At 64.1% G+C, this 26793-nt stretch overlaps 2 protein-coding genes across 7 annotated transcripts; both read left to right on the forward strand.

Annotated features, from left to right (window-relative positions):
- Window positions 1-366: 366 nt before the first annotated feature.
- On the forward strand, window positions 367-15482 carry LOC137158690 (CLOCK-interacting pacemaker-like). 3 transcript variants are annotated; one of them, XM_067556520.1, is made up of 4 exons: window positions 367-444; window positions 11036-11233; window positions 13474-13646; window positions 13936-15482. In XM_067556520.1, exons 2-4 carry the CDS (start codon window positions 11044-11046, stop codon window positions 14872-14874), a joined length of 1302 nt encoding a protein of 433 aa, XP_067412621.1. In that variant the 5' UTR covers window positions 367-444; window positions 11036-11043; the 3' UTR covers window positions 14875-15482. The 3 variants fall into 3 exon arrangements, with proteins under 3 accessions (XP_067412621.1, XP_067412620.1, XP_067412622.1); XM_067556519.1 differs by having other exon boundaries at window positions 368-440; XM_067556521.1 differs by lacking the exon at window positions 367-444 and adding an exon at window positions 10277-10400.
- Window positions 15483-19589: 4107 nt separating this feature from the next.
- On the forward strand, window positions 19590-26451 carry ERCC1 (ERCC excision repair 1, endonuclease non-catalytic subunit). Of its 4 annotated transcripts, XM_067556542.1 has the most exons (10): window positions 19590-19795; window positions 20737-20845; window positions 21198-21479; window positions 21940-22043; window positions 22272-22371; window positions 22636-22712; window positions 23449-23548; window positions 23888-23959; window positions 24461-24529; window positions 24721-26451. In XM_067556542.1, exons 2-10 carry the CDS (start codon window positions 20765-20767, stop codon window positions 24772-24774), a joined length of 939 nt encoding a protein of 312 aa, XP_067412643.1. In that variant the 5' UTR covers window positions 19590-19795; window positions 20737-20764; the 3' UTR covers window positions 24775-26451. The 4 variants fall into 4 exon arrangements, with proteins under 4 accessions (XP_067412643.1, XP_067412642.1, XP_067412644.1 ...); XM_067556541.1 differs by lacking the exon at window positions 19590-19795 and having other exon boundaries at window positions 20361-20845; XM_067556543.1 differs by lacking the exon at window positions 19590-19795 and having other exon boundaries at window positions 20361-20845; window positions 22272-22362.
- The last annotated feature ends 342 nt before the right edge of the window (window positions 26452-26793 follow it).

The raw sequence follows: 26793 nt of genomic DNA on the forward strand, positions 1-26793 counted from the left end.
TGGGGGGCGGGGCTGGCAGCCCAGGGTGGGGGGAGAAGAGGGGTCTGTTGGGGGGCAGGGCCGGCAGCCCAGGTTAGCAGCTTGCTCGGGGGGGCGGGGCCGGTAGCCCAGGTGTGGGGCCACTGGAGGGGCCATGCTGGGGGCGGGGCCGGTAGCCCAGGTTCCGGAGCGGGGAATTGCGGCGGCTGCCCCGCCCCCGCGGGGAGTGTGACGAATAGACCCCGCCCCCGCACATGTCTCCGCGTTCTGTCCCCGCCCCTCACGTGGCCAGGCACCAGGCCCCGCTTCCGCACGTGGCGCCGGGGCCCGCGCCGCTCGCCCCGCCCCTGCGCGGCGGAGGCGCCCATTGGCTGCCGGCGCGGTCCATCTGGGCGAGGGGTGGGGCCACAGCTGGGTCTTTGTGTCTGCGCCCGTGTGCGGCCGGAGAACCGGGGCGAGAGGCAGGTACCAGCCCCCCCCTTCCCCTCCCCCCATCCTTCAGGGCCCCCCACTCCCGCGGGCCCCCCGGAACCCCTGCATCCCTCCGGCCCCCCAGCTCCCCCGGGTGCACCCACCCCCCAAGGGCACCCTCCGGCCCCCCACCCCCCGCGAGCAGTGGGTACCAGAGGCCCCCCCCGGTGCCTCCCCTCCGCCCCACCCCTCCCCTCACCCTTGTTCTGCTGCCTGGGTTCCTCCTGGGATGTGCTTGGGGGGCCTCGGGATGGGGGTGCCCTGCGGGGTGTGGGTGCACGTGTGCAGGGTCCCCCCGCTCCGATATGTGGGGATGGCTCGGGATGGGAGGGCTCCCCTTGGATGTGTGGGGGTGGGGGGTGCCCCCTTGGATGCGGGGGCTCGGGATGGGGGTGCTCCCTGGGCTATGGGGTGGAGGGGCTCAGGATATGGGGTGCTTCCTTGCATGTGGGGCTGTTTGCAGACTTTTTAGGACTGTCAGTGTCTTGCTGCTTTATGGGGTGTAAGTGGGGTGGGGGCGGGGAGGTGATCCGCTGTGGGGCCATAGGGGGATCCAGCCCTGAGGCTGCTGTGGGGTGGCTCACAGGCCGTGGAGTTGTCGCTTTGTTCAGTTTGGGGTCGAGCCTTGGATGCCCCCTGGCCTCGCCTGGACGCCTCCAGCCGACAGGTCAAAGTACCCCTTGTCTGGTGTGGGGCAGAGCTGTGGGGTGGGTGAGCGAGCGAGTGGCTTCTCCCTGGAGGAGGGGCGGGGTGGTCGAGGGCCAGGCTCTCCCATTCCTGCCCGGCTTGGGGCAGGTTGCCTGGTGCGAAGACGCTTCGCCCTCATTCACGCATCAGTCCGAAGCCCTGTCGTGTGGGTGGGGGCTGTGGGGGGGGGGGGGGGGGTTGTCAGCCCCCCTCCAGTGCTGTATGGGCTGGGGAGGGCCTGCCCATCACCCCCCAAGGGCTGCCTTTCCAGGGGGACTCTGTATCACGCAGCGTAATGCAGGCCCTGCAGTCCCTGGGGGATTCTGCTGAGTGCTGCTCCCGCAAGGGCCCCGCTCAGTTGGGCACCCGCTGCCAGGGAAGGTGCCCGCCCCCTGCTCCCGGGGCGCTCTGCGGCGGCCAGGCTGCGCCGGGAAGGGGGGTAACGGGTGTGCCATGTCCGCATCCATGCGGGGAGGGTGACTCTTCAGGGGAACAACCGGGCTTGCGGCTGGGGAACGTGTGTCCCTGGAGTGGTGCTGACTGGAGGCCGAACGCCCCTCGGCCAGCGGGAATCCGAGGTGCCTCTGCCGAGCCCCCTCGCCAGGGCTGGACACCTCGGTGCCTCTGAGGCGCTGGTAGACCCAGGCACGGAGTGAGGCCCGGGTGGGCTGGGAGTCGGTGTCTGATATGGGGGAGTGGCTCTCCCAGCAGACAGGCCTGGAGCCTGTACCAGCTGGTACCGGGCCAGGTGACTGCAGCACCCCCAGTTCCTCCCAGCAGCCATGGACTGGGGGAGCGTGTGGTCTGTATAGTGACACCCCTGCAGGTGCCAGGCTGGGGACGCCCTGGGAGCTGGGGATTGGTGGTGCTGATTTGCTGGAGGGGTGGGGGGGCTGCTCCACCAGGGACCCGCTGCTGGGCGGGGGCAAGCTGCAGTTCTGGGGCAATCCAGCCGTGGCCCGTCGTGGGTCAGGTTGCTCTGTGCAGTGCGGTGGGACAGGCGTCGCCTTGTCAGCACTAACTGCTCAGCTCCGCAGCATGCGCCGTTCTGCGCTGCCCCACGTCTTCCCCGTGCTGTCTGCAAGTGCTGGCGGGACAGCTGAGAAGGGCTGGGCAGTGGGGGGAGGTATTCTGGCTCCTAGGCCGTGGTTGTGGGTTTGGCTTTGGGGAGGGGCTCTGTCTCCCTCGTGACACTCACTGGGGTAGAGATGGCTGGGTGCTCTGGGGGGCTTGGGCTGCTGGTGCGTGAGTGATCAGTCGCTGCTGGCCGGAGGGGATGGTGCGGTATTAATGGTGGGGGGCTCTCATCAGAAGCCAGATGCTCCCTGGAGCTGTGGTGACGCTGGACAGCAGAGTTGGGGAGGAGCCTCACGCCCCAGACGACCTCCCGGGGGGATGAAACTTGCTTGCCCAAAGGAGTGGCACCCAAAAAGCTCTTGCCGCCAAATCCAGCATCGCCCAGCCTCTGCTCCAGCCTCCTCCATGCAAGCAGCGGCTGCACTGGGTGCTTCCTTACTGGGACCCAGGGCAGTAGCCCCGGGGACTGGGGCAGGTTGATATGGGATCCAAGAGCCAGGACAGCACCTGAGAGCCTTGCCTCCCAGTCCCCTGCTCTGCCCCGGGCCGTGCTGCTTCTCCAGGATGTGTGTGAACTGTCTGCTGGTTCCAGGGCAGCTCCTTGGAGGGTGCATAGCGGATGCTGCTGTTTGTGCTGCCTGCGCATGGAGTCCCTGTCTCCCTCCGGCCCCCCGTGATCCTATTTCCCTGCACAAGCCTGGCCTCCCACAGACAGAGCTCGGGGGCAGGGTGTGGTTTGCGCATCCAGCCCGCAGGTGGTGTCTGGGGAAGGTGAGAGCCCCGGGACCCTTTGGAAGAACTCGGTTGCCGGTCTAGACAAGGTGGCTGCTCGGCGTGGATCTACCCTGTGTTAAAAATGTCCCGTCACTGAACAGAGAGCGAGATCTGGGCGTTGTCAGGGCTGGAACGGACTGTGATGCTATGGAGGGGAGTGGGGTCTGGTGGTCAGAGCCGGGGGGCTGGAGCCCAGGGCTCCTGGGTTCTGTTCCCAGCTCTGGGAGGGGCATGGGGTCTAGCACTGATCTCCGGCTCCCGGCTGGGATGTGGGAAGCTGGAATTTGAGTTGCAAGCCCTTCTTCCCGCGCGGGCTGGATCTGAAGCGCAAAGGCATTCCCAGTGGTGCTCCCCGCCCCTCTGAATTGCCCGGTGTCCCTACGCAGGGACCACCTGGCCGTCACTGGTGCCAGCCCTGAGATCCCGGCACGGCAGGTGCGTCTGAAAGGTGCAGCACCTTGGAGCGGGGTGAAGGAGGAGCTTCCCCCACGTGTGGGCCAGCCCCTGCCGCTGCACAGACAGCGCTGCCGCCAGACCCAGGGCCTGGGTGCCTGGGAAGCCCCTGTAGAGGGTAAAACAGGCAGCAGAAGGTGGAGCAGTTTTGGGGGGCACAAGAACCGTGCCTGAGAGCCCGTCTAGCTGGGGCTGCAGGCCGGGAGCCTCGCCGGGCTGGCCAGGGCTTGTAACCCCCCCCCCGTGCTGGGCCTGCCGCTGTCGAGTGTGAGGAGGGGGGCCAGTGACCCACGGGTGGGGAGGGAGAAAGCAGAGCTAGGCGTAGGGATGGGTGGAGCCGGACGGGGGCTGTGATCTCCCTCCCCCAGCAGTGCCGCTGAAGGGCTGGGGTAGGCAGGGAGAGAGCCAGGCCGCCCCCCGGATGGGCCGCAAGTAGCCGAGGTGGGCACGGCCCGTGGCACGATTGGAGGGCTCTGTGGCCACCGCATCCCCAGGCTTTGCAACCCCCTGTGCTAGGCGTCCCCCTCCTCCTCTGTCCTCCCCCGCCGCCCCCTCCCTTTTCTGAGCTCCCTTCCCCACAGCTATGGGGGCAGCACGAGTGGAGTCGGAACTGCCCCCTCCACCCACAGCCCCTCCCTGAGCAAGCAGGGCCCCCCGCCCCTTTCTGGGTGGTCTCCCCCTCTCCCCACGCTACAGCCTGGTCGCTGAGAGCCCAGGGCTGGGGGCAGAGCCCCCTAGGTAGTGGTGGGGCTGCGAGGTGGGTCTCTCCCCAGGTGGGTTGCTGTGATGTGGGGCGAAGGCCGTTTCTCACCTGCTGGGGGGGCTCGGATGACTTTGCAGGGGTGTGGCTGCCGGCCAGGTGGGGTGGGCAGCAGGGCGGGGGCTGTGCGGGGGAGCAGCTGGCAGGGCTGTGGGGTGAGTGCGGGAAGGGGTTTCCTGGGATGACTGGCGACTGAGTGAGTGGCAAAGCAGGGCGTGGGACCCACAGAGTGACCGGCTGCCTCTGCTGCTGGGCCTGGGGGCCCAGGGAAACACTGGATCCTCCACCGCTGGGCTTGAGGGCCCCGGACCCCCCATGGGGAGCGACTGGCTGCTGCCGCCCCCCGTCCCTGCTAACTGGGTGGGGAAGCGTTAGAGCAGCGCTGGGTGCGTGTGTTAATGGAGGAGGCGCTCCCGGAGCCTGTCCTGCTTCTGCCTGGCTGGAGGCTGGTGGCATGGAGGTAGCTGCTCCCACAGGGGCCCTTCCTGCCCCCAGGAGCTCCCCGCAGGCCGGACCGCGGCAGAGCGAGGTGGGTCCCATGCAGGCCGTGCCCGGAGGTCCCTGCAGGTTGCTGAGGTCTCTGTGTTGACAAGGAGCCTCAAGCGTGGTCACCCCAGAGCCCCGTCCCCAGGCCCAGCAGCTTCCACAGCCCGTGTGGCTTGGCTCCCGAGTCCACTCTGCGTCGCCCGGGTCTCTCCTGCTCTTGGAATCGCCGACCCCGGCTCGCCGCGTGCCGCGCTGAGATGGGAGCGTGGCCTGCTGCACTGGCTCTGCTGGCCCAGCTCTGGGATGGGCCGGTACCAGCTGCTGGGTTTGAACAGCGAGGTTCCCCTGCACTTAATACACGAGACGACGGGGGGGCCGTGAGCACGGCTCTGCTCCATTCTGCTGGCTCAGCCGCGTGGCTGGGAACCTCGCGCACAGGGAGGGTGACTGCCGCCCTCGCCCAAGGGGTCGCTGATCTCGGCGTCAGGGCTTTGGGGCTCAGATGGAGACCACGGGGCTGGGGCTCACGAGGCCAGGGGCAGCTGCCGTCACTCAGCACCGCGGGGGAAAGACGGGCCCGGGATTGGGTGCCCAAAACGTGTGGCTGTCACGCCTTGGCTGCCTGACACGAACATGGCCCTGCGCACCCGGCCCGTGGCGTTCGCCGGCGTTGTGCATCCGGCCCGGAGCTTCCATTCCCGAGGCCACCCGTTCTGACCCTTGGCGCGAGGAACGAAACGTTCCCGGGGGAGCTGGTGCTGTAACGTCTGCCTGAGTCTGCCCCCAGCCCCCTCCATTCTGAACCCCTGTGAAACTAGACCCGGCCAGGGTGGACGTGAGCTGTCAGCGTTTAACAGGCACCCCCCTGCCAAGCTCCTCCCAGGGACCAGACCCCCTGGCCGCCTCCTACCCCATTGCCCAGCTCTCCGCCTGCCCTCTGGCAGCTTCAGCCGGGCAGCTATGTGCTCTGTTCCTGTCCCCCGTGTTTAAAAGGGAAATGTTTCTTTCGGTTTATCAGTGGAAAAGGTGTTGGACCTCCGCGCCCCCGTGGAATTCACCGAGCGCCTCCGTTGTTTACTGCGTGCTGTGCGGTTCCCGGTGGGGCGTGCTGGCAGGGCTGGCCACCTGGGAAAAGCCATCTAGGCTAACGCTCGATGGCAGGGCAGCAGGTCCCCCACTCCCGCCTGGTGCTGGGCTCACATACCGCTGGGGCTCTGGGGGGGGAAGGGGGGGAGGGCACACTTTCTAGGCCGCGCTGTGGCCGTGAGCAGGAGCTGTGCCCACGAAACCCGGTTTATAGGGCTGGGCCCAGAGGTACCAGCTAGTGACTGAGCACAGTGAAAACCGTAGGGCCCATGCCCCTGAATGCTGCAGTCATGCTGATCGCGCCGCGCGCCCCCCTCCCCCCCCCCCGGCACAGGTGCAGCTGGAAGACTGCTGCCGTGGGCCTGGGCCCCGGCGCAGGGGGAGCAAAAACCCCTTCCATCGCCGTAAGCTGCGTCTGCACCGCAGAGCCCCAGCGGCGTAGTCACGGCGCCGTAGCTGTGACCCGGGAGCGAGTGAGCACACGGCAGCCGGCTCTGCCCCCGGCAGGGCAGGGGTTATGGCAGACATGGGGAGTGGAGGGTGCCTGGGTGATTTCCCTACAGGGCAGACTTCCCTGGAGCCAGGAGAGGGACGGGGCCCATGGGCAGGTCTCTGCCTCTGGGGGAGGCATTGGAAGGCTGGGCGGGGGCCGGAGTCAGTGTAACTACAACCGGGGACTGGCGCAGAACCGGTGTCCTAGAGTGTCCCATTCCCTAGCACACACACCCTCCCCTGAGCCGATGGCTGCAGGGAACTGGGGGCGGGGTGCCCTTATAATCCAGAAACTGCAGGTCCCAGCTTCCCGGGGAGCCTGGCTGTGGGGGTCTGAGAGCTGCCCGGCATGCTGGGAGCTCTGGCCCATGGCCTGAACCTCTGTAGTGGGTAACAGTTATAACCTGTGCGCTGGAGTCCCTTTGCGAAAGGGGCGGGGGGGAGGATCTTTATCCGCTGGAGGGAGGGATGGGGGGTACAGAGAGGCACACAGCAAGTCAGTGACAGAGCTGGGGATGGAACCCAGGAGTTCTGGCTCCTTGACACCCCCCGCTCTAACCACTAGACCACACTCCCTTCCCATTCATGTGGCTGCTGTCTGCTCACGTTCGGTGCACACTGGCTGTGGGCTCTTGGTAAGCGTGGGTGCCCCTGGGCTTGGCATCCTTAGCCGTCCTCAATGGGCAGCAGCCCCTGGGTTAGCTGGGCCTCCTTGTGGACCCTGTGTCTGGTCTCTGGGAGGGAAGGGCCTTGCCTGCCCGGCTCCTCCACGACAGTGGGTCTCCCTGCCCCGGCTGGCTCTACGGGACCGGGGCAGCTAGGAATGCAGGAGGCCGGACACGCTCCTCTGCATGGGGGCAAGGTGGGTCGTGCCAGCGGGGGGGAAGGGGGCTGGGGCAGTAGGAGAAGGGGGGATTGCTGAGATAGTCTGGCTGGGCACGGTGCTTGAGTGGGGGTGACCCCGTTCCTGCAGCCAAGCTGTGGACTGGGGAGGCGGCCGCCCCGGGGAAGCCAGAAGGGTGCCCTCTCCCCCACCCCCCGGCAGCAGCAGCCTGGGGACAGTGGGGGCCATCTGCTCTCTTAGCTCCATGGCAGCCCGCTGGGGGCGCTGGCCGAGGTCCCTCCCCAGTGAGTCCCAGCCCTGCCGCTGTGCCAGGGTGTTGGCAGGGAACGGGCTGGCGGGGAGGCGTGGTGCAAACACACACACACGTGGCCCTGCACCTGATGCAGCTCGCCCACGTGTCGTCTGCGGAGCCCTGTGTGGCTGGCAGAGCTCTGGGCAGTGGCACTGGGGTGGGGTAGAGCAGGGGGGCCCTTGCCCCCTCCCCCTGGACTATATGCCTGGCAGCCGTGGGGCAGGAGAGGAGGGCCTGCCGCTGGCAGGGTTTCGCTGTGCAGCTGGGGCCAGGGCACTGGGACGCGAAGGAGAGTGGGGCTGCAGGGCACCATTGGGGGCAGGCACTTCAGAGATCCACTGGGGGGGTCAGTGAGACCTTCGACCTCTTCGCAGAGCCCATCTCCGCGTCGTCGGGGTCTTACGGCCCCTCTCTGGCCCTGCCACTCTGGTCAGCTGCGCACAGGGGGCGATTTCCCCAGCCCCGGGACGCACCGGTTCACCCTCCCAAAGGCAGCGAGGGCTTTCCCCCAGCGGTGTGACCTGGGGGTGGGGGGGCAATGCTGAGTGGGGAGGGGAGGGGACTCTGCTGCCACAACCCATCATCACCCGGGGCCAGGCCCCACTGCTCCCGCTGCTGTGGGTTTGCTGCTGCCCCAGGGGATCTGCCTTTCTCCAGGCTCTCTCTTGCCCATGTTTGTTGTGTCTGTGCTTTCTTCCCTCTCTACTCCTTGTGTGTTTCACCAGCATCCCTGGCTGGGGGGAGGGAGGTCCAGTGCTCAGAGCCGGGGATTCCTGGTTTCTTTCCCACGGCTGCGCTGGGCCACGTTTTCCCCCCGTGCGCTGCGCTGGGTGCCAGCGTCCGAGACCTTGGCAAGTGGCTTCACCTCCCCGGCTGAAAACGGGGGTGGCGATTTCCCGGGGGCATCATGTCCTGCTGGGCCGTCCTGGAGGGGAAATGTTCTGCAGATGGGTCGGGGACCCCCCCCTTAGTGCAGCCCTTGGCTTGCTACGCTTCAGCCACTTGTCCATCTGCTCTCCAGGCCCGTCAGGGGCCCGGCTGCCGCGGGGAAGAGCGTGTTACAGAGCTGAACCGGGAGGGTGGAATTCCACCAGAAACCACCCCTTGCTCTCGGCCGCTGGATTCTCCTGAGGAGAACTGGGTGGGAGCTCGGGGTGGGTCAGGCTTGGCCTGTCTCTCTGGCCCGGCTCTGCTCTGGCTGCTCTCCTGGGACCCCTGGCTCCTGTCTGAATCCTACACGGGCAGGTCCCCGTCTGCATGGCGGGACGGGTCCAGAGGGGCTGAAGGTGATGGAAAAGGGCTGATGGGGGTTTTGTGCCCGTTAGTACGTGCAGGTCCCGGCCTGGGCAGTGCTGGGGGGGCTTGGTCTGCCCAGGGGGAGGGGAGGCAGAGTGCAGCAGCTGGCCCCAGGAGGGCTGCGGTGGGAAGGCTATGGGGGGCTGCGGTCGCAGGTTGGTTAAGTCGTGGGCTGTGGGCTGGGGTTCTCGAGTCCGAGGGAGGACTGGGAATGCCGCGCCTCCTCCGGCCGAGGGGTCTGCGGTGGAGAATCGGATGAGGCGGGGGCCCGGGTGTGATGGAGAGCTGGGGAGGCACGAAGCAGGGGCAGGGAGGTTCGTTTCCCTCGGGTTTGGGCTCTGGTGCGACCGCTGCTGGGATCCCGCCTCCAATTCAGCGGCCACGATGCCCGAAGGACGGCGGTAAATTGGAGAGGGTCCAAGGGGAGCCGCGAGAACGAAGGAAGGGTTCGAAAAGCTGCCCCACGGCGAGGCGCTCCTGGAGCTCGACAAAGAGCCGCTTCCGGGGCCGCTCGATTGGGCTGGAAGGACCCATGGGGGGGGGGAACCAAAGATTTGATGTCGGCTCGGCTGGCCAAGGTCCGGCAGGCTGTGTGGAGCGAAACCCCTCATCCTGGCAACCCCGCGCGGCCGGGGAGGGTCTGAGGGGGACTGATTAGCTGAGCCGGGGGGCCGGGAAGCTCTTAAAGCGAGGGTCTCTGCTTCCTCGCTCCCTGGCGCAGAACCGCCTTCGTCCCGGCCCGGCCCCTCCACAGCTTCCTCCCAGCCCCACCAGGGATCTGCCCGGCCCCTCCTCCCAGCCCCACCAGGGATCTGCCCTGCACCGTCCCCCCGGTACCCTAACTCTCCCAGCCCTGTCCGTCGTCCCCGTCATGTCCCCCCCCACACACACACACCCCCTTGCCTGGCCCCGCCAGCCCTCTGCTCCATGCCCGCTGCCCCTGCTTGGGCTGGGACCCTCCTGCTGTGGATCCCTTTTAATTCACATTGCAACCGCGCCTGGAAGGCCGATGGGGACCGTGCTGGGCCGGGCACTGTACAGGCTGGTAGCTGGTGGGGGCAGGCCCTGCCCCGTAGGACTGCCGGGCTGGGCAGGATGCGGCAGAGGGCTCAGACAGCCTGGCGGGAGGACGGGCAGCTGCAGCTGGGGAGTGTGGCTCAGCCCCTCTCTCCTGCCCCCCTCCACGTGTCGGCGTCTGGGCTGAGCCTGGGCCGGCAGAGCATGGGGCTCCCGGTGTGGGTGGCCCCTCCCCGCCCGGGGGGGCCGCGTGTCTCCTGGCTGGCGTGTGGGAGGGCACGGGGGAGCACATGGCTAGGAATGTGCGTTGCTGTGTCAGCCTTGCTCACGACACACCCGGCCAGGATTAGAGGCGGCTGCTTGGTCTGCCCGCCCCAGCTCCCCGGCAGGCAGACGGGCCTCGGAGGGCGGCTGGTATCGGGGCTGGGCCGGCAGCCAGGGCAAGCTGGTTAGTAACTGTTATGTAAGAGGAGAGCGGCCGGGCGGGGGCCGGGAGCGGCTGCTATCCTGGGAGCAGGAGAGGCTCTGCACAGCTGAACCCCTGACCTTGGGGGCAGCTCGAGCCCCTCCTCCCGTGGCTGGGGGGGCATGGACCCGTCCTCTTCCCCATGGAGAGGTGTGGGGAGGCCCCCGCTGCAGGCAGACGGAGAAGGGGGGTGCGGGCTGTAGGGGACGGAGGAGGCTGGGTGTGTTTGTACTTGCCGGGGCGGGGGGGGGAGGTTGAGTGTGTCTGGGGAAAGGGGGACCATGTGCGGGCAGGGCCATGGAGTGAGGGGAGGGGGAGCAGGGCCCGTGTTTATGGGGCCGGGTGCGCAAACCTAGTGTGGGTGCCCCTGTGGCTGCTGCAAGGAACAGCTGCGCTGCCTTTGCTCCCACCCCAGGACTGTGGTGGGAAGACGGGGGTGGGGAGCTGTGCAGGGCTGGGGGCTGTGCTGGAAAATCTGGTGGGGCTGCGATGGGAGGGCCTGGGGGTCTGTGCAGGACTGCAGTGGGAAGCCTGATGAGGGGCTGTGATTGGAGGGCTGGGGGGGTAGGGGGGCTGTGATGGAAGAGGGCCTGTGTCCAGGGGGGGGGCGTAGGTCCCAGAGAGCATCTCTGCCCATCCTCCCCTGTAGTGCCTGGGAAGTAAGGGGGGGTCGGCACCTGCCCTCCCTACTGGGTAGTATCCGGCAGGGCCCCCCCCCCCCATGCAGCGCTGCAGGCGGGGGCAGGGCCGAGGGGAGGTGCCGTCTCAGGGACCCCCCTCAGGCGTCGGAAAGCTGGGGGTGCGGGTCTGGGGGAGCCTGTCCTCAGCGCCTGATTCTCTGCTCTTCACCTTCAGGCCTGGAGATGCCTGCGGAGAGGCCGTGCCAGCCCCCCACGGAGAGGGGCATGGCGGTGGGGGGCGCAGTGGCGAGCGCCGGCTCTGAGGGGCGCACGGGGCCACTGGACAAGCCGGCCGTGGAGGGCGAGGGCAGCAGGAAGGCCCCGGGCCCCCGCCCGCCAGCCAGCGAGTCGGAGAAGGACTCCGGTTTCTCAGGTAGAGACTTGTCCTGGGGGCAGTGCGAGCTCCGGGCTGCCCCTGCCATGTGGGGGGCAGGGTGGGGCTGGAGCAGCACCCCGAGCCGTCCCTCTGCCCCACTCCTCGCCTGGGGCGTGACCCTGCTGTGAGAAATCCAGGATTTCATTCCAAGTGCCGGGCTCTGGGGCTGCGCAGTCAGTTTCCTGGGGCAGCGGTTAGCCAGGAACTGGGCCCAGCCTGCCTCTCTGCCCCACATCCCCTCCTGCCCTGGGAGCAGAAGATGCCGTGTGCTGGGCCCACCTGGAGCACGGGGGTGGAATTGGGCTGAGCTGGGTTTGGTGGGAGCCAGGCCCACTGCTTTGGTCACTCAGCGCTGTCTGGGGAGGAGGGCCTTGGGGGTGCTCTGGGAGCATGGTGGGGAGGGCTCTGGACCGAGCGGTGGTTTGGGGAGGGGGTGGCCTGTAGGCAAGCCCAGTGTCAGGTCAGAGGGCAGGTTAGGGGGCATGGTGGGAGTCATGGGTGCACGCAGCTGGCTCTCCGAGGGCTGCGTGCAGCTGAGCCTGGACTTTCTCCCAGCTCCTGCCTGGGGGGGGGGGGTCTGAGAGCAAGTGGCAGGCCCTGCCCCGCTGCCCCCTTGTGTGGCGTTATGGGCAGGGCCTGGGGCGGCCCGTGCAGCTCTGGGGTCACTCCTTGGTGCCACCCACCCCTTGTTCCCTGTCGCCCTCCACTGGCCCCCGGGGAACGTTGTCTCCTGTTGCAGCCCCGGAGGTGTTTCGGAGCCGTTCTGTCCCGGGACTGGTGGGACCTCCCGGTTCAGTTGCCTGCCACTTTCCATCATAGAGGTTTCTGTCACCTCCCTGGGAGAGGCCCTGCCGCCCCCGTCTTCGCAGCCGGCCTCTGACCCAGGGCAGGGAGATCCTGGGCTAGACGGGCCTCGCCTCTCCCTGGGAATTCTGCTCACGTCTGGCTGAGCCGTGGGAAAATCACCCTTTCCCTTCCCCCGCTCGCCTTGTCAGCAAAACTTCAGCAACAACCAAAACAAGACTGGGCCGAGGGCACGTGTGTGAGGCCGGGCGCCAAAGCAGCTGCAGCCGCTACCCAAGGACCCTGGGGAGGGCAGGGCCACACGTGGTCCCAGTGGCCCATTGCCTGCAGGGGGAGCCACGCGGCTGGGTTGCCCCAACCTCCGCCCCCCACCCAGCAGAGGGGACCACGTGGCTGAGCTGCCCTGACCCCCCGTCCTGACTCCGCATGGGGCTTCAGGTCTGTCTCAGCTTCCCCCTCTGCAAAGTGGGGGCGAGGATTCTGGGCCGCCTGAGCGATGACGGGCGACGTGGAGAATCAATCCAGGAATGTCCTGCCGGCGCCCGGCCGCCATGGGGAGGTGCCGTGGAGAGGCCCCTGCGGAACGGACCGTCTGTGTGGCAGGCACTAAGGCAGTGGCTGAACGAGGAGCATAATGAGGACCGTTGACTAGTGTCTCCTCCCTGCAGCCCCGTCCGTGCTGGGGGAACCAGCGCACGATCCCGGCATTACGGACCGTGTTGCGATGCAGATGCACAGGGGGCCGGGGCCACTGGAGCTTCCTCACGTCCAAGTGTTTGACTCTGTGGCCTGAAGAGCATCCTCTTTCCTCAGCCCCCTGCCACTTCATTAGCCTCTCCTACCCCCCTGTGTGTGGGCCGGGAGCCACTCTTCCCTCCAGCCCCTGGGAGACTGCAGGAGCAGCCCTGGGAGAGGGGGCTGGCTGGCAGGTGTTGGAAAGCTGCCTTGTGCTCCTCTCAGCTGGAGACACGGGCTGGGATAACAGCAGGGCTAGAAGGGCTCCCTGCTTGTGGCTTGCCCTGGGAGGGTCAGGAAGATCAGGGCTGCCCTGTCTCAGCAGAACAATCCCCGTGGGGGGTACTGCATGGAGCCCACAAAGACAGGGCTGGGCCCTTCTCTCTAGCAGGCCTCCGCCCCCCAAGTAAGCAATCAGCCAGTGGAGGGCAGGGCTGCCCTTCTCACCCCATGGCTCTGGGTGGCTCTGCCTCTTCCAGCCTAGACTGACTGGACCCATGCATGGATCTCTGGCAAGGGCTGAGACGGCAGGGCTGGCCGCCAGATGCCGAGGCCGTTTCGGGGAGGGAGGTGTACAGACAGCAGCCGGGGTTTCGCTGCCTGCTCCCCTCCCTGTGACTCCAGTCTCACCCCCAGGCAGCCCAGCCACTGTCCCCTCCCCACTGCCTCTCACGCTCTGCTCTTGTTCTCCTGTGCAGACACGAGTTCGGAGTCCCTGAGCACGCTGGATCACGCTGACGCGGAGGAGCCGTCCGTCTGTGCCTCGCACTGGGCAGCCAGGGGGCCCAGGCTGTGGACGGCGCCGGGGCTCGACGGCACGTTCGCCAGATTCACCCCCGTTTACATTGTCAAAAACATTATCCTGAAACAGGTAGCCCTCCTGCCCCAAACCAACCGACCCCCACCCCCCTCAACCTCCCAGTGCCTGGGGCTCGGACCTGCCCCAGCAGATCAGCCACTTTCCAAGGCCACAAGGAAGGGCTGCCCCTCTGTCCCGCAGGGGTAGTGGGAGGGAGGGGAAAGCAGCCCTGGGTATGCGGGAGCAGAGCCAGCACCCATGTGCCCCCTTGTCCCTCATGGCCCAGCTGCCCGGCTCTCAACGGTCAGAGCCCAGGAAGCCAGCTGAGTGCTCATCTTCCTCTCCTGCTCTTCCCTTGCAGCCCCTGGACGCCGCCTCCAGCACCCAGCTCCTGGCCTGGAGCGGCCAAGCCCCCCCGGACACTGTGCAGGGCCAGGCCCGGCTCCTCTTCCTCCAGCAGCCAGTGGCTACGGCCACACGGAAGCTGCTGCTGCCGGGCCAGAAGCCACAGGCGAAAGATACCTACCTGCCCATCCTCAACGCCTACCCCAAGATCGCCCCGCACCCGGGCTGCACCCAGAACAGGGCTGCAGCCGGGCCCTTGCTGGGAAGTGGCAGCACGGGCCATGCCAAGAGCAAGCGCTTCTGCCTCGAGGAGGCCTGGGTGTCGTCCTCAGAGTCGGCCACCCCCCCTGGCAGCAGCCCACGGGAGGAGCAGCGCCCGGGTAGTGCCCGGCAGGTGCCCGCTGCTGGCAGTGCAGAGCCCCTGTCCCAGAACATTGTCACTTCATCCAGTGAGCTGGCTCGGCCGGCGCCCAGCCCCATCGCAGCCCAGGGGAGCCCACCACCCCTGGACCTGGCCGAGGGGAGGCTTCTGTCCAAGGCCTCCAAGAAGCTGGGCTCGAGCCTTGGGAAGCAGCGGCGCTTCCACAACACGATGGAGATCCTAAGGAAGTCGGGGCTGCTGGGTGTCACCCTGCGGACCAAGGAGCTGATTCGGCAGAACAGCAGCACCCAGCGGGAGATCGCGGAGCTGCGGGAGCACACCCGGCTCTTTTGTGAAGCCGTGCAGAGCAACAACATGCAGGCCTGGGCCCGGCTCCAGGAGGCCATGAACCTGTCCGCCTCCTATTGGGCCCGGAGAGGCGCAGGCCCTGACACGCTGGCCAAAGCCACTTCCCAGAGCCAGGGGGCAGAGGAAGCGGCTGCCCCCACAGACTTCAGTGGGGAGTCCCTGCCCAGCTCCCCCATGAGCCTGGCGCTCACTCCGGACCTGTCAGTGCACACGGCCCTACCTTAGGCCCTGGGGCGGCCATGTGCTCACTCGTGCTCTCAGCAAATAAACCTGGCTTGAACAAATGACCCTTGTGAATGAAACCCCTGTTGGGTCCCCGGCCAGGGCCAGCCCCGCTCCTCTCTGGGGGAACAGGCAGGAGACCCAAGGAGGGAGATGGTGGCCTGTGCTGCTTGGCTCCATGAATCCCTGCCCAGAACCCATCTCCGCCCCTGAGCTGGGCCTTCCCCACGCAAGGGAGAGGGACTGCCCGGCGTTTGCACTGCTGCCTTGGGGCGCCTGGAGCCGCTGGGCCAGCCTGCGGGGCACGGAGACCAAGGCTGCGTAAGCGGTGCTAGGGGAAGAGGCGCTGCGGCTGTGTGCCACGCTGGGCATTGCTGGCTTCCCAGGGAGTATGCGGTGAGGAGCTGTGTGCGCGTGGGGCTGTCCATCCTTCCCCCTTATGGTGACTTCAACAGAGCCTCTTCCTGTGCCAAGGCAGGGGTGCTCTGTGATGCCCACAAGTGGCCGGGCTCCAGCCTCCTGCAGAGAATTCCTGTCCCAAGCAGGTGCAGATGTTGGCTATGGGCCAGCAGGGGTCCCACCGAGGGGATCTCTCCTGCTGCCTCCTCAAGCCCACGTAGGGGGGCTCAGGTGTCCCATGCTCCATGAAAAGATGGCCCCCTTCCCTTAGTCACACAGTGCCAGTGTTATTGGGGCAGGCCCAGGGGACCCTGGAGTGAGCCACTGCTGCCCCCTGCCCCAAGAGCCACTTGGCATCTCCTGGGCCCTTCACACCCGCCCCCTCAGCTGCCCAGCTCCTTGATGCAGGTTGCTCAGCTCCTGCCTCAGGGAGGCCCCTGCAGCCCCCGACCTGCCTCCTCCTTGGCTGAGGCTTTTCCAGCTGTTGGTGCAGCAGAAGCAGCTTTTCCTGGGCCTGAGCATCCCCTCCCCCCTAGTACAACCAGGCTACTCCCCTAGTTGGGGCCTGGCCTCTGCCCCTGCTGCTGCCCGGCTAATGGAAAGCAGGGACCAACCCTGAGCTGGGTGTGCCTGCGCTGGGTCCTCCAGCCACCAGCCTCAGCCAGCATGGTGTGAACGAGGCAACAGCACCAGCTCAGCCTGCTGGGATTTTCAGGGCCCCAACCAATCCCTTGGGCACTTGCTATCACTGTTGTGCGTCTCCCCCCACGCCAAGCACCTTCCCCACCACCAGGAGGAAGCTGCACGGGCCGTGCCCTCCCCACCAGGACAAGGACTTTGACAAAGCCAGTGGCAGAGGGGCTGGCTCTGGGAGTGAGGGACCTAGGGGAGAAGAGCTTCCCTCAGGCTGGGTCCCAGCTGGGGCTACTGAACTGGCACCTAAACCCCAGATACCCAGCCCTCTCCTGCTGTCAGGCCCATGGGAACCTACAGCTTTTGGCACACAGGCTGGGCTGAGGCTCCTTAGACACCTCCCACCCCCATTGCTGTTTCCTCTCCCCCTGCTGTCAGAGAAGGGCTGCACAGGGAAACCTGCCCAAAGAACTCCCCTGGGCATGGGGCACGGCCAGAATACAGCCCCTACAGGCCTGGCTAGGTGGCTCTGCCTTAGCTAGGGCCCCCTCCCTGTAGGTGGGCACAGGGCCCTCACACTGGATTTGGACCCAGTAGGTGGGCAGTGGAAGGTTAGAACCCAGCCCAGGCACTCACAGGATGGCAGCTGGGACATGCTAGAGCAGCTGTGGGGTCACGCTGCAGGGATCCCTTTAGCCCTAGGTGGAAATAGCCCAGCCCAAGGCTCCAGGATAGTAGGGAGGGTTTGTCACAGGCAGTAAACATGCATCTCTGCCACCAGCAACCTCAAGCAGGGGCTGCCTGTGAACTCCAGTAGCCCCTGCCATGAGAGAGGGGACGCATCAGCCTGCAGGAGGAGACTGAACCTCACAATCTCAACCATGGAGCTTTACGTGTTGGGAGGTAGGGGGAGTTGAGTAGATGGTGAGGGCCCCACTCAGCCCTGTGGTTCTGCTGCCTCCAGCAACATCCTTCCACCAGCAGGCAGGGGAATGGGGGTCATGATGCATGGCAGGCTGGGCATCTGCTCTGTGCTCACCTAGTGGCAAGAACCCATAACCACCCAGGGCAGTGCTGGGGACAGAGGAAGGAGAGTTAGAGCAGGAGGCCTGTGTTTGGATTAATGCCGTAGTTGTGTCTCCCAAGTCCCTTTTCTCACCCACCATTATGGTTGCAGGTTATTGCAACATCTTCTGCACTTATACACGTGGTTTACAGCTGAGCTCACAGTGAAGGTAAATTTCTAGGCCCAATCGTCACAACAGCCTCCCCCCCCCCCCCTTTCCCAGTCACCCAGAGGCCGCTGGCACTCCAAAATCCCCTCTACCCCACATCCCATGATTCGTGAACTGCCAGTCCAGCAATGCAAGAAGGGAAGGTAACAAACAAGGAATTGGAATTGCTTGTTTATTAGCACAGATTCAATCTAGCTGATATTATTGAAACCTGCTTGGAATGATTTGCATGACTGGAATGTTACAATCAGTGGTTATAACCAAGTTAGGAAGGATCAGGTGGGCAGAGGGGGAGGAGAACTCCATCGAAAACAGCATTACCTGGCTCCGTGGCACTGATAACACAGAAGAAAATGATCTTGAATGGTTATGGATTAATGTCCTCACACAAAGCACAAGATGGAATAGTGGATGATGTCTGCTACTGTTCCCTAGTGTGATGTGGGCTGTATGACCTGCTCCTCACACACCTACCTACAATGTGTAGGAAAAACCTGTGATCATGGGTGACACATGCTGGAGGTCTCATGCTGCCACTACTGAAACATCCTTGGAGTTTCCAATCATAGATGGGAATTTCCTAGCTCAAAAAATGTTGCAGCTAACACAGGGGAATTCTTAACAAATAAAGAGGAACAAATCAAACTAAAAATTAATGATAGTTTAGGTCAAGTGAAAACAATTATGAGCCAAATCAGCTGGAAGGTAAAATGTAATCAGAAAAAAGAGGAAGATAACTGGGAATCATTTAAGAACACTTTGCTAAGCCCCCAGAAAGCTGCAATTGAGGAAGGCCACACTGGTTAAAAAACAGACTTGATTTAGAGGGGAAGTGAAGTCAGCTATAAAAAAATAAAAATCTATCTAGCTATATATATGTGTAACACATGGAAGAAAGGGGAAGTTGATAGTAATGAATAAAAATCTGACGTCAGAAACTTTAGAAAACTGGTAAGGGAAACAAAGGGACACAAGGAGAAATTGATGGCCAGCAGAGTTAAAGAAAATAAGAAGGATTTTTAAAAATACATTACAAAGAAAGAATTCTGCCAGTGGTATTCATCCATGATTAGATGGAAATAGTAGAATTATCAATAATGCATAAACGAGGGAACCTCGAGTAGGAGCAGAGAGGAGATTTTACCTCTGTGTTTGGTACTAGGGCGGCCGCTGCTGGAATCCTGTGTCCAGTTCTGGTGCCCACAATTCGAGAGAGAGGTTGATAAACCGCAGAGGGTTCAGAGAAGAGCCCCAAGAATGAGCAAAGCATCAGAAAACCTGCCTTGTAGCGATAGCCTCAAGTAACTCGCTCTATTCACAAAGGGCCGGTTAAAGGGGTGACTTGCTCAGTCTGTAAGTAGCTAGGTGTAGGGCCCCCACATGGGGGGGAGGGTACACTTTATCCGAGCCCTGAGACCCTGGAGGGCCCGGCCCAGGCTGCAACGCCCTCGGGTCTGCGTGTGGGAGGGGGCCTGTGTTACAAGTTTGTACCGGGCGTGAACAAATTCTGCTCGGGCCCTGGCTAGGTGGGGAACAAATATTTAATAATGGGGCAGGCCCAGGCAGTTGAAGCTGGACACACTCAGATGGGAGAGGAGGAAGGGACATGTTTGAGGGCAAGAGGAATTAGCAGGTGTGGAAGGACTCACTCCGCTCTATCCAGCACTGGAGGGGCCCCGGCTGGAGTAGTGTGTCCAGTTTTGGGGGGGCTCCCCTACAGAAAGGACGTGGACAAATTGGAGAGAGTCCAGCGGAAGGCACGGAAAGGATGAGGGGCTGGAGCAGATGAAGTATGAGCCCCTGGCGGCCTTCGAGTGCCTGCAGGGGGCTCCGGGGAGCAGGAGCCGGGCTGTTCTCTGGGGCAGGTCCCGGAGCAGGGGGCTCGGGTGCAGCGGGGGGGGCGAGGCTGGGCACTAGGCGGAGGTTTTTGGGGAGGAGGCGGCAGTGGGTTATAGGGGGGAAGGGGTTGGTGTCTCCATGCTGGGCCGTGTTTAAGCTGCGGCCTGGCACCGCCTGGCTGGGGTCGGCCCTGCCCGGAGCCCGGGTTGCAGCAGACCCGGCCCCGCGGTCCCGCTCGTGCGGGGGATACCCCGTGACTTACCCCGCCAGCTCCAGGAGTCGCCCCGGCCGGGCCGCTTGCCGCCATGCGGGCCCCGCGCTGGGGGAGAGCCAGGCGAGGGCAGCGCTGGGGCCGGGCCGGGGAGCGGGGTCCGGTGGGTTTCCCAGCCGAGCGCTGCCCCCCCCGCGCGGCAGGAGCCAGGCCAGGCCGGGCCGCCCAGGCCTTCTCCGTCCGCCCACGGGCGCGCCGCTGCCATGACAACCGCGGGCGGCTGCCGGCCTCTTTCTCGCCCCAGCTTCCGCCCAGCCATGATAGAGTCCGGAGGACCCAAGGCTAGACAGGCCCCAACGAGCCCGTCTCGCCGCCCTCCCTCCTCTAGCTTCTCGCTACCACAGAGTCCCCCGCGCGGGTCCCAGAGCGGCCAGCGGGGAAAGCCGCTCTGCCAGGGCGCCACACCATCGAGTTCGGAGGAGCGACGTCGCTGCCTCCCTGCGGCCCGTCGCTGGCGACCGTCGAGACCGGCGCAGGGTGGCGGGTGACCCCCGAGCTCCCGCTCGACACGGGGTGGCGGCCGCGTTGCTCCCCCCGGAGAAGCCGGGTGAGGAGAGGGACTGGGGACTGGAAGGGGGGCTAAGGCGCATGCGCGGGGGGGGGGGGGGAAGGGAGAGAGAGGGACGATCCTTGTTCTGACTCGTGGTGTCAGAGGCAGAGAGCCAATCACAGCGCAGGGGGGGCCGCGAGGGGCGTCAGAGGCAGAGAGCCAATCACAGTGGGTGGGGGGGGCGTCAGAGGCAGAGAGCCAATCACAGTGGGTGGGGGGGGCGTCAGAGGCAGAGAGCCAATCACAGCGCGGAGGTGGGCGGCCGCGAGGGGGCGCGAACCTAACCCTGGCCCCGCCCCCTGACGCTGGAGGATGCATCAAATCCTGACCCTGAGTGGGTCTGCCAGGCGCTGCTCTGGCTCCAGGCGGGGGGCCCGGCCCGAGCTGTGGGGGGTGCCCCGGGGCACCTTGGCAAATGCAGCTGCCCTGCACTAGAGCAGGGCCTCTCAGCTGCTGCCAGCTGACCTTCTCCCTCCCCCCACATCTAGCCATAAAGAGCCCCCTGAACTTGTCTATGACCCTGGGATGGGGGGTCCACCAGGCTGGGCGCTCCTACCCCAGAGTCTGTCACCCAGTGTTTCCCCTTCATGGGTCTGCACAAACGAGAGGCTCCTGACACCAGCCAAGCCTCCCTGTAGGACAAACCCTTCCCCCCATGGCCATGTGTTACTGATATGCCCGGGGGACACTAACCCACCGTTCTCCCCCTGGACATGTCAGCCGTGACTCCAGGGAACGGGCTGCATTGAGCTAACTGGCAAGAGAAAAGCTGTGCAATGCTGAGCTCAAGCCCAGCTGTTCTGGGTGCTACCTTGAGCCCTGGCCTTTCAGAGCTCTTTGGTGTGTGACCACGAGGCCATGAGCCCTTCCAGAACCAGCTGACTGGGTGAGGCTGGTCCCTGCTGGTGTCTTAGGCATCTGCTCTGGACTCTCCTCAGGAATCGCTTCCAGGCTGGGTCCTGAAGGATGGAGCCCGCAGAGGCAGCCCAGGCCCCACAGGGGAGGAAGAGATTCACCGTGCAACCACAGGACCCTGAAAGCACTACGGTAGTAAAGGGCTTGGGGGTGGCTCTTGGAGGAGACCTAATAGGCAGCTTGTTGTGTCCAGCAGCCTTGAGCTTCTCTCACGCAGTGAGATGCAGGAGGCCCCTAGCACCAAGTTGGCTCTGCCACTCCCCTGAGAATCCCCAGACCCCCTCTGCTCACTCTGGGGACCCTAGCACAGAGCTGGTTCTGCAATTCCCCACGGGCCCTCAAGAAACACCCCGATTGCTCAGGGAGGGGATCCCTGGCACACTTGGGATCATTCCAGTTCATACCCAGCTCTCCCTGGGAGGCCCCTGCCCACACACAGCTGGCTCGGCCTCCCTCTAACCCAAGGTATGTTGCCTCCTGCCAGATCAGACCCCTCTTCAAATCTTCTTGCTCTGCAACAGAACCCAGAGCCCCTGCCCCGCTTGGGGCCGCCTCCTATGCCGAATACATCGTCACAAAGGTCCCCATGCCTGACCCCCGGCCTGCCTCATTGGGGTCTGGAGAGGGGGCTGCCTCAGGGATGCTCCCTCCAGGCAATGAGGCCAGCACTGCACCCTGCAGCACCTCTGGCAGCAGGGATTCGGACCCCAGCCCTACATTGAAATCGGGGGCCAAAAGCAACTGCATCATCGTCAGCCCTCGCCAGGTGAGAGTGGGCGGGGAGGAGGGAAGGGCCAGCCTGAGGGGCACTTCTTCTTGCTCCCTTTTGGCATGGGAGGGGGGCTCTCCCTCTGCGGGAGAGGTCTGTGGAAGGAGGGTCTCCCTGGACCCTGGCTCCAGTTGTGCTTGGCTGTTGTGCTGCATGGTTCAGAGTCTCCCATCCCCGTCGGAGGCTTGCCTGCCCCACTCTACCCTTCCCCTGGCATCCCTATCAAGGGCTTGCCCACCCGGCCTCTTCCAGTCTCTCCCCCAACCCGGTCTCTCTCCTGGACTCTCTCTGCTGCCTACATCGAGAGTTTGCTCCTGCCTCACCCCACCCCTCGGCCTCTCTCTGGGACCCCCCATCCGGAGCTCCCCAGCCTCTCCTCCCAGTCTCTTGCCAGTGCCCCATCAGGGCTGGCACCCCATTTCTGATGCTGTGGGGGACTCCCCCCCTCTCTTCTCAGTGTGGGAATCCCATCCTGAAGTTTGTGCGCAACGTCCCCTGGGAGTTTGGCGAGATTGTCCCTGACTACGTGCTGGGGCAGAGCACGTGCGCCCTCTTCCTGAGGTGGGTAGGTGAGCCAACGGCTGGCAAAGCGGGGCTCTTGAGAGAGCGGGATGGGGGGGCAGACCGATGGCTGGGAGAACTGGGCTTAGGGGGAGCGGGCTTAGGGGGGCAGACTGATGGCTGGGAGAACTGGGCTCTTGAAGGGGCTGGGGGGCAGGCAAGAATTGCCCAGGGGGTGGGCAGGAGAGGGGCTGGTCGTGGCTCTGATGCTCTCTGCTCTCCTTGCAGTCTGCGGTACCACAACCTGCACCCTAACTACATCCACGAGCGGCTGCGGCTCCTGGGGAAGATGTACGCACTGCAGGTGCTGCTGTTGCAGGTGGACGTGGTGAGGAGCCCCGGTGCCTCTGTCCCCTCCCAGCTCTGAGCCAGACCCTCTCTTGCAACAGTGCTTTGTCCCTTCCCCTGCTACAGGGCTGGGGTGGCCAGAAACAGCTTCCCCCCAGCTTCCCGTCCTCCTGCACAATGATCCACTGGCTTCTCCAGCCTCCATGGCCTTGCCCAGCCAATGCCATCACCCCTCCTTCATTCCCCCTCAAATAACCCTCCCCTGGTGCCCATCTCAGAGGCAAATTGCTCTTGTTGGCTGTAGAAGGACCCGCACCAGGCGCTGAAGGAACTGGCCAAGATGTGCATCCTGGCCGACTGCACCCTCATCCTGGCCTGGAGGTGAGAGCCGCAGAGTGGGCCCGACCAGCGGGGTGTGTCCCAACCAGGGGGAGCCCCAGAGCCGGGGAGCCAGAGACTGGGCTGGGTGGGCTGTGAGTGCCCTGCTGAGGGGCAAGATGTGCGGTGGATCAGGCTGGGCTGGGCGTGTCTTGCCAAGGGCTGTGAGACCCAGGCCCACTCTCCCATCTCTGGAATGCCAAGGTAGATGGAGCCGGTGGGTAACCTGGGGGGCTGCCACTTCAGCCAGACTCCTGGGTCCCAGCACTGAGACTATGGGCAGGTCCTTTCCCCTGGGAGGGGCGGATCATTCCTGGCGGGCCATGGATTGCGAGCCCTCTCGGGGCAACGTTGCATTTTTCAAGCGCTGCCCAAAGGCTCCCCGTCCTCCTCAGCGGGTGCCTAGGCCTGCGTGCTGGAAGCTCCCTGACCTGTGGCACATCTGCTCGACTGCCCCACGCTGGGCCTTGGGGAGCGCACACGGACTGTATGGGGCCCATAGCAGAGGCAGGGCTGAACGTTACCGTTGGCTAGAGAATAGCAGCTGGTCAGCCAGCCTGGCACCTCAGCCCTACCTGTGCCCGGCTTTGAGTGCCACTCCCTGCAGGCAGAGACTCAGCTCTGTTTTTTTGGGGGGGGTTGTGTGGGGGGATCTTTAACCCTTTGTGGTGTTCACTGGGCCTGTTCAACTCGGTCTTTTGATTCCTGAGCTAATTCTTAGGTCTCCGGTTCCCCTCAGCCCTGAAGAGGCCGGCCGCTACCTGGAAACATATAAAGCCTATGAGCAGAAACCAGCTGACCTGCTCAAGGAGAAGGTGGATCAAGACTTCCTGTCCAAAGTAAGGCTACCCTGCTGCGCGCTTCCCCACAGCAGTGCCGTGGCAGCACCCCAACCAGGGACCCCCATGCCATGACCTTCCCCACAGCAGTGCTCTGCTGAGGACTCCCAGTGCCACAACCTTCCCCATAGCAGTGCCATGGCAGCACCCAGCCAGGGACCCCAATGTGGGGAGCTTCCCAACAGCAGTGTCCTCCCTAGGGCTTCTGTAGCAGGAGTCTCTCTCAACAGTGTGCAAAGGGGAGAGGGGAATTAAGCTTGTGACTGAAGTGAGCGTGTGAGTGCACTTTCCCCCAGCCGAGAGAGTGCTCCCACCGGCAGCAGCTGTTTTGCTTTCCAGATGACAGATTGTCTGACCAGCGTGAAGTCGGTGAACAAGACGGACACGCTGAGCCTCCTCTCTACATTTGGGGTGAGCCTCCTGCTGCTTGTTGGGGGGCAGACTGGGCCTTGCTGTGGGCCCCCAGGACTCAACCCAGGGCCAGCTGCCTTTTGGGACGACTTAGCCTCATGGCTTCCTTCGTATCAGTTGACTCAGAACAGGTCCCAAGCTGGGTCTCTGGGCTTTCCCTGCGGTGCGTGAGCTGTTTGTTAGAGCGGAGCGCTGCCGCTGGGAGAGGCAAGAGGGCAAAGCCAGCGAGCAGCCAGAAAGGACAGGATGTCAAACCGGCCTAGCCCAAGCTGCTGTACCTCCTGGCTGTCCCTGCTCCCCTTAGCTCCCAGCCTACAGGGACCCCTATGGGAGGAGACGTATGACCAGCCCACAAACCATGCTGTGACAGCAGGACTGGGTCACTCCTTCCCCGTGAGTGTGAAGGGCAGAGGGCTGGGGCTGAATGGGGGGACTTGGGAGAGTCGCACACTGTGGCCCAGGCTTCCTGGGGTCGACTTTGACTCAACATTGTTGTTTCAGTCTCTGGCGAACATCGCGCGAGCGTCCAAGGAGGAGCTCTCCCTCTGCCCAGGCATCGGGCCCCAGAAGGTGAGTGGGAGCAGGACGGAGAACTTCTAATGCACCAGCTGGGCGCTCATCCGCCCCTGTGCCAAAGGGCAAAGACTCAGGCTGCACGGAACCGGCAGGAGGGCATCCCTGGGTGAAAGGCCCCAGCAGAGGATGCTGGCCTGGAGCTCCAGCCTTCACAGTCTCAGGGGTTTCCTCTGATTTCCTTACAGGCCAAGAGACTCTTTGACACCCTCCACCAGCCGTTTCTGAAGATCCCCAAGTGAGCGGAGCACTGCCAGCAGCATGGACAAGCAGGAATAAACAGCTCCCCTCTTCCCAGCAGGCCATGTGTCCCTGCCAGCGCTCCATATGCTGTCTGCCAGGAAGCCAGGGCCTTGGGGGACGTTCAGCAGCACCAGGAACCAAACCCCAGCTGTTTTTGCGAGTCTGGACTTTCACAATAAACCATGCTGGGAAGCATGGCTGCTCGCCCTGGTCACTAAATAGCATCTCACGCAGGCACAGCTCATGGCGCCCTCCTGCCCAGGCTGGGTATGTCTGCAGGGGGGCTCATCACACCTCGTTGGCAGGGGCCGGATAATGGGGAAAGCAGAGAGGTGAGCACAGCTCCAGCTCGTAGCTGGGCAGGAGCCTCTGGCATCTAGGCTCCCCCATGTCCTCCTGGGGAGGAGTGCTGGCTGCCTTCAGAATCTCAGCCTGGGAAAGTCTGAGGGGGTTGAGGAGCAGTTTCGGTTCTCCCACCCCGTGCACTGACAAGCTGTGCCCAGCTGCCATGGCTGGCCAGGACGAAGGGGCCTGTGTTGTAGCCTGCAGCCTCGGGCTTGCACTGCAGGTGCAGGAATCCATGCCAGTCCGGCACTCCCTGCATGTACATGGGTGATTCCCTTGCTGGGAACCATCCCTGCACCCTCCCTTGCCCCACTGCCACCCAGGTAGCAGGGGCCAGTGAGCCCCTGGGACAGAGCAGCCAAAAGCTCCTAGTGCAGCCAGGGGCCCGCAGCTTGAGGGGGTGATTTGCTAGAGCAGACTCCAGCGCTCTGGCGTTAGAGCCCTGCCTTGACCCTGGAATGGGGAGATGCTGCCCAGCCTTGTCTCTACTAGGGTCCCAGCTGTCAGTGCCACTGACTCAGTGCTATGGGCCCGGCTTTGAAACTGTCTATGGGAGGAATCCTTATTGGGGTCTCACTCTTCCTCCAGGGCAACCCCATGGCTTTGCCACCTCCTTAGACTGGGCCTTCAGCACCCCAGCTTCACACTGCATGCTCCCTTCAGCAAGTCCCAGAGCCAGACCCCAAGGGAGATCAATACACCACTGCAGTGACACACACACAGCGCTGTCAAAGCGGCAGGGTTTAGTCGTCATCCGAAGCATGAGGTCCTGAGGTTAGCAGAGAAACGGAGGTTAAAGCATAGTACATGGAGCGCAGCCAGAGCCCACCCAGGCTGTAGTGAATCCCATTGTTCAAGTTGGCTGCCCGCCCCCACAGTCTTTTTCTCTCTGGGTTGTTGGGTGCTAGGTGTCCATGTCCAGTCCACTGTCTGCTCAGCTGCTCCACTGATTGAGGCCCACTTCAACCCAGCCAGCTGGATGCTGTTCACATCTGTGTTTTAGTTTGCCCTGACAGCAAACAGGCCCTTTCCACCCATGGGGTAACAATGCAGCACATGAGGGAAACTGAGGCACAAACAGGACTAAAAAATATTACAAGAAATTCCCACTTTGTCACAGGCGCTACTAACTCAAAGCATGGCCACTGCCAGGCCCCTCTGTCCCGCACATGCCAGGGAGCTGCTGAAGCTGCCCCAGCCAAGAGAAGGGCCCCAGTGGGGGCAAGTTACAATGGCTGAAAAAAATAGGTGGTTGTGGGAGGGGGTCTCCCAATCCCCATTGACATATTCCTGGTCGTGGACCGGAGACAATAACACCATTGCAGTTTGAGCTGACAGCGATGGAGTGTTAGGTTTTAAATGAGGCAGGTTATATAAAATACATCCTGGGAGTGTGGGGGAGCGGCGTTTGGGGGTGCAGTGATTCAACAGGATTCTGAGGGGGCCTAGTGAGTCACAGGGGCTCATGCCAACCACGCTGCCCCTTCCCTGCCGTCCCCACCCCATTCCTTCCCTGCCAACTGTTTCTGAGGCAGTCATCCCCACCCAGGGTCCCCACCAAAACTGCTGCATCTGCCACTCCATGGCTTTGCTTGCCTCCCCTTCCCCAAAGGCACAGACCCTGCACGCCCCAGCACGGGTGTGTGTGGACACGCGGCCAGGTCAATGAAGGG

Source organism: Emydura macquarii, unplaced genomic scaffold (genome assembly GCF_026122565.2).
Source record: "Emydura macquarii macquarii isolate MOO-44397 ecotype Brisbane River unplaced genomic scaffold, CSIRO-AGI_Emac_v2 contig_1790, whole genome shotgun sequence".
In the NCBI taxonomy this organism is placed as follows: Eukaryota; Metazoa; Chordata; order Testudines; family Chelidae; genus Emydura; species Emydura macquarii.